This window comes from Phoca vitulina, unplaced genomic scaffold, assembly GCF_004348235.1.
Source record: "Phoca vitulina isolate PV1807 unplaced genomic scaffold, GSC_HSeal_1.0 scaffold25, whole genome shotgun sequence".
Classification (NCBI taxonomy): Eukaryota; Metazoa; Chordata; class Mammalia; order Carnivora; family Phocidae; genus Phoca; species Phoca vitulina.
Genome location: NW_022589728.1, coordinates 22,269,730 through 22,276,044, shown reverse-complemented (window position 1 = coordinate 22,276,044; position 6,315 = coordinate 22,269,730). Strand labels below are relative to the sequence as shown.

General features: G+C 49.1%; 1 protein-coding gene across 1 annotated transcript; it reads left to right on the top strand.

The window, feature by feature from the left end:
* The first annotated feature begins 291 nt into the window (after positions 1 to 291).
* Positions 292 to 2,508, top strand: MSC (musculin). Its single transcript, XM_032421942.1, has 2 exons — positions 292 to 801; positions 1,691 to 2,508. The coding sequence occupies exons 1-2, from the start codon at positions 292 to 294 to the stop codon at positions 1,775 to 1,777; spliced, it is 597 nt and encodes a 198-aa protein (XP_032277833.1). The 3' UTR covers positions 1,778 to 2,508.
* The last annotated feature ends 3,807 nt before the right edge of the window (positions 2,509 to 6,315 follow it).

Genomic DNA, 6,315 nt, shown 5'->3' with positions numbered 1-6,315 from the left:
TCTTCTTTGCCCGGGTGGTTTGTTCCGAGGAGTACAAATAAATAGTGCTGTCAAAAGGCGCAGCTCGCGGTAGTGCGCGCGGAGCCTGGGCGGGGGAGCCCACTTCTCGGCCGCGCTCTCCCGGGTCAGCGGCAGGGCTCGCTCCCGCGGCCCCGCGCTTCCTGCCCAGGTCTCGAGTCTTCCTCGGAGTTCTGCCCGGCCCCCGCCTCCGCCAGAGGGAGCGGAAGGCCGAGACCGCTAGGCTGGCCTGCGGGAGGAAGGCGGGCGCGCGTGGGCGTGGGGGACGTAGTGATGTCCACCGGCTCGGTGAGCGACCCCGAGGAGATGGAGCTGCGGGGGCTGCAGCGGGGGTACTCGGTCCCTGCTTCTAAGAGGCCGCCCCTCCGCGGCGCCGAGGGCAGCTACATCTCGCCCAGTGACAACTCGTCGGCCGACGAGGAAGACCCCGATGGCGAGGAAGAGCGGTGTGCGCTGGGCTCGGCCGGCGGCGCGGAAGGCTGCAAGAGGAAGCGGCCGCGAGTGGCTGGGGGCGGCGGCGGCAAGAAGCCCCTCCCGCCCAAGGGCTCGGCCGCCGACTGCAAGCAGTCGCAGCGCAACGCCGCCAACGCCCGCGAGCGCGCCCGGATGCGCGTGCTGAGCAAAGCCTTCTCCAGGCTCAAGACCAGCTTGCCGTGGGTGCCCCCCGACACTAAGCTTTCGAAGCTGGATACGCTCCGGCTGGCTTCCAGTTACATCGCGCACCTGCGGCAGCTGCTACAGGAGGACCGCTACGAGAACGGCTACGTCCACCCGGTGAACTTGGTAGGGGCACCGCACGGGGGGCCCGGGGCTAGCGGCTGGGAAATGCTCAGAGAGCTCCCGAGCACCAGGCAGAGTCAGGCCGCGGGGAAGAACCTGAAAGGGGGGTTCTGGAATGGGTGGTGAGGAGTCCAGTTTACTTTCTCCCAACCAGGGGAGGGGCCAAGCCACGTTCTTGGAGAAGAACCTTCCACCCTTCGGTGTTTCTTCATTCTGATCATTGTACCTGGTACTTTGCCCCGTGGCAGCTCTTTGGCTAACATCCTACGTCCGGGGTGAATCTGGGTTCCATCTGCATCCACTGCCCGGTTGCAGATTGAATGGCAAAATCTCTCTTGCCCAAATTTTCCAACTAAGAGTCTGACCTGTTCGATTTAACAAGCCCTACTTTCTAAAAGGAAAGAGGGAAGGCCGAGCTCTATTTAAAAGCCTTTGGATTTTTAAAAAAGTTCTTGCAGAATATGAGAGGTTTCCCCAAAAGGGATTTGTCTGGAAAGTCCCTCTCCGACCTGCCAACTTTCCCGACTTGAGAAAGAACCTATTCCAGTTCCTACTCAGAGTGGAGGGCTGAGTGTCTGTGTGTGCGTGTGTGTGCGCGTGTTGGGGGAAGGGAATTAAACAGACAAAATCCCAAACTTAAGCAAGTTTCACCGAATCATCCTGAGGGCAAAGACCACGAGGAAGCATGGACAGACGTCTCATGTCTCACGCAATCAAATCCAGTAAAATTAAAAACCTAATTTAGAGAGAAGACACCCAAATTCCCAGAACACTGATAAAATCTGAGCTACTAAAAGCCAGGGATATTCCAGGGATATTCACTTAGGAGAACGGTTTCTGTTTGAGACAGTACTTTCTCCTCCAGTATCTGACGCTCTTTTTGATTTTACAGACATGGCCATTCGTGGTCTCAGGACGACCCGACTCGGACACCAAAGAAGTTTCCGCAGCCAACAGATTATGTGGGACCACCGCTTAGATCGAACTCACTTGCTGGGATTATTGTTGAAGCGCCTGTGTTTGGGGGCCACGGAGAGAAAGGAGCGTGAGAACCCCCAGAGAATGGAGGGAAGTTCCGTCGGATTCTCCTAAATTCTCCTAGGCAGCCCCCCACCCGAACTGTGAACACGACAGGTGGCGGGTGTTGGGGACAGAGCCCGAAGGGTTGGCCGCCTGGCTGTCATCGCAGGACGCCTAGGGCTGCCGGCTGCTGCGGATCCCAGCGACGACAATTTGCTTCTCCAAAAAGAGTTTCCTTCTGTCTCTGCAGCGCGGAACCAGATTCAACCTCGGACTTTAGCAGTGTAGACTAACCCAGCGCCAAACCGCCTAGGAGTTAGTTTCCCGACTGAGCCAGATCTCTGTATATGATGGCACGGCTCTGCACCGCACAGGCAGGTTACGGTTAGGCAATGGTTAGAACGTGCTCTGGATGATTGGCTTTAAAGACAGCAGTCTTCACGCGAGACCAACATCGGGGCATGTTTTTAAGTTGCAAAGAGAGCAGAGTGGCATACCTGGGCCAGGTTTGTACCCCACAGGGCAGCAGCCTCCTAAAGGAAGGGGCATGTCCTCTCGGCACAGGGAGAGATGGAGGCACGCTTTCCCAGACCACCGGGCCCGGGGTTTGCCCGGAGCGCTCCAGGCGGTTCTGTCTCGTGGCGGCAGTCAAGCCCTTCACTCCTCCCAGGCTCCCGCCTCTTCCGAGCCTGGCTTCTGTCTACCCTCCTACCCACCTCCCGGTCTAGACAAGAGCCTCCCACCCCCGCAGCCCCCACCCGACCAGGCTCGGGTCTTCTTCGGGCCTCCCTCTACTCCTTCCTCCCACACCTCCTTGCAACACCCCTCCTCCGGCTCCTGGCCATCCCCAGCTGGCCTCGGCATCCAAGCTCGGGTCGCCCGCTCCTCCAGTACAGCCTCCCAGCGCCCACGTTCTTCCTTGCTGGAGGAGTGCGCTGGGTGGTCCGCTAAGGCGGCTGGGTACCTAGGGACCCCGCTCAGGGGAAATGCGCCGCTGTCTCTAGGCTGCACTACCACAGTAACTAGCAAATGTAAATAAATTTATTTTTGTATGAATAATAAAACGCATTGTGAAACCTGAGTGGCCCTGGGCGCTGTCAGAATGTGGTCTTTGTTGCCCGTTACCTAGTTTGGACGGAAGTTCTTTTAAAGGTGCCTTCTTAGCCTGGGACTGGGATTGGTTCTTTCTCGGCAGAATGGAGCTGATCCCATTTGGATCACTGCACTTAAAAGTGTAACTCTCATTACTTTCTATTATTCTGATTCTTCTGGAGGCCAGGGTTACTGGAAGGCAAGAACCCGAGGCTTAGGGGCTCCTGGGTGGCTCAGTCCTTAAGCGTCTGCTCAGGTCATGATCCTAGGGTCCTGGAATCCAGCCCCGCATCGGGCTCTCTGCTCGGCGGGAAGCCTGCTTCTCCCTCTCACACTCCCACTGCTTGTGTTCCCTCTCTCGCTGTGTGTCTCTCTGTCAAATAAATAAATAAAATCTAAAAAAAAAAAAAAAAAAAAAGAACCCGAGGCTTAGTGCGCCTGAAGAGTGTTTTGGGGCTAGGGCCAGGTTGAAAGGTGTACGCTCTACAAAGTAATATAGGTGCACATCTTATTTTACACACACACACACACACACACGCATACACACACGATGCTTTCTCTGGCTTAAAGCACACTCCAGTCCTTAACAATTGCAAGTCATTCAGGAACCCCTACAGCCCACACACGGGAGTGGGGGGTGGGTCTCAGGTCCAAATGGCAGAATAAAATCATAATACAAGGCACCAAGTTGTGTTTCAGTTGAGCTTTTCTTTTTTTCAAATAATGTTTATATAGGGTTTTTAACGTACACCATCTCATTTTCCTTGTTATTTTTTTCCATTTTCACTAAAATTTTCTCTGGAAGTAATAACCTGGGCAACCATTATATGGTTTTTTAAATGCCTGTCTTTTTTAAAAGCTGCATTCTCTTTGTAGAACATTTAGAAAATTAGGAAAAGTGTGAAAGATCAAACTACCTAAACAACTGCCCAATTTGGGGTGTGTTCGTTATTTTATAAAATTGAAAGGCAGTTTTCTTGACCAGAAAGAGAAAATACAGCTGGAGTTTAGGAGGTGAGAGGGAGGTGTGTGTGTGTGTCTGGGGGGAGCATGATTTCCTGTTTTGAACTAAACTAAACCAAAACTCTGGAGAACTGCTTCCTGAGACCATTTTCTTGGGCTTTCTTCATAGGAGGAGAGATCTGGCCCTCAGGATGGAATCTTCAGCAGCAGAAGTGGGCTCAGGGATATGCTAGTTGGTTTCTGTGGCATCAGGGGCTCCCTGGTAAAAGCAAACTCAGGAGTAACTAGTGACAGGAAACCCTAGTGTGGTGGTTTAAAGGCACTTAGGCCCCTTGGTAAGTTCTGGGTGGCGGCTTCTTGGGGGTGGGGAAGTCTCCTGGAGACCAGCTCTCAATGTCTTTTCCAAAGCTTCCATCAAATGCGACCCTTTTCAAGGGAAGGACACAGTGTAGTATGTTGTTAAGGTGAACCTGAATGTCTACAGAACCCCACCTGAAATTCAAGCTCTGCCACCCACAGACTAGTGGCCACGTGCAACCTCTTTCAGCCACAGTTTCAGTATCTACAAAATGGGAATAATAATAGTGCCTCCTGGGGGAAAATTGTCATCAGGAATAAATGTGATAATATTTAAGAGACCCTTCTCGTAGGCAGTAAGCAGCATCCTAAATGTTGATTCCTAAAAAAAGTGGGGAGGCATGCTTTGACAAGGGGGGCACTTTATAAACAGGTGAGGCATTTCAGGAATCCAGTCTTTAAGATTTCGGGCCCAGCTTTAAAATGCCTGGGTTACAACTGTAAAACACAAGTGTCCCACAAAAGCAGACCAGAAAAAGGGGGGGGGGAGGCTATATTTGTAGTAAGTACAGATAAGAAGAAGCATTTGAAGAAACAAGAAAATATTTGGGCAAATTTTCATAAATAAAAATATATAAATACTTCTTTCTATAAATATATCCTTTTAGGGCACTTCAGGGGTAAACTTTCCTGCCCCTACTCTGTCCCCACTCCCCACACTGCAGTGATCCTCTTCACTGATTTACATGTGCAGAGCGTTGTATCCTGCAAACTCATTTTTACTGCCACTTTATAATCCTATAATTTATAGAGAAAAAAAACATTCTTAAGAATTATTTTCACTCCCCAGTTTCTGTAAAAAGTCCAATGCCAAGAATTATGTGATTAAAAAAGAAGAAGAAAGAAAATCAATTTCTAGTAAGTCTCAGTGAATCCGGGTAAATTGCTCAAGCTTCTGGACAAAGGTAGCTGTTGGGAGAGGGTGAAAGAACCCCGAACCAAACTTTTCTTGATTTACCATGACCATTGTGCACACTGAGTGGTAGAAAGGCATCCCATTCCTTAATTTCTTTTTCCTTCATTTTCCTGTAGGAATTTGGGTTGAAGAAATAGGAGTTGGGGTTGGGAACAGAGGAGGCTAAGAAAAAAAGAACAAAGTTTCTCTTTTGAGTTATTTCAATTTGATTATACTGCTGTATAAGAGAAGTTGAGCAGAAAAAAGTCTAAGAAATATAATGTAAAAGGTCTTGAATAGCAAATAAAAATGAGTAAATTGAAAAATACTCTTCAGGGGGCTTTTTGAGAGACCAAAGCATTATTATTAGTGATACTGACTCAATCAAAGAGAACAAAAAATCCCCTTTCACAGGCTCTTCCTAAGATGAATATTTTAAAAGAAATGCTTTCGGCACTGTAATCTTGAAACACTTAGGCGTTTCTCTTGGTTGTGGATGATGAATTGATTTTGTGCATATTCTTTTGCACTGGGCTTCAAGTTACAACTTCGCTTGAGTCCGATGGCTCCTTCAACAATTAGTGACATTGACCATCACAATTTACAAAGGAGATTTTTTTTATAGGTACAGTTTTTCCGCCGGTGATAAATGCTTCATAAGTTAAAAAAAAACCAAAACACTCCCCTCCATAAAAAGAACTGAGTGATACACATCCTATTTTAATAGGCGATAGGTAAATAGCTTGGCTACTAATTTTGAAAAAAATATTAAAGCAATAACTGAGAAAGTCATTTTAGCAGTGTTTGGAAGAGCAAAAACAGATAAATTAATAATTGACTTCTCACGGCCAAGCATCTGACTTCTGGGAAAAGTCACTAGAAAGTATGGACTGGGACTCCCTTTGTAATTGAGAACCTGGCTACTTTCTTTTCACTGGGCACTTACCCACTGAGGGCGCCCTTGCTTACATTTTTGCGCTCACCACCCACCATTCATCTCCTTTTCTATTCTGTTCTGCCCTGTGTATTATTTTTCTTCTCTCTCCCACAACAGTGGTAGGTGAATCTATGATGCTGAAAAGGTCTAGAAAGTCTCCAGAACCTGAAATCCACCTGTACGTGTAAACACTAGCACTAAGGTAGGAATTATGGCCAATGATCTCCGCCCTTGTTAGTTCTATTATCACCAA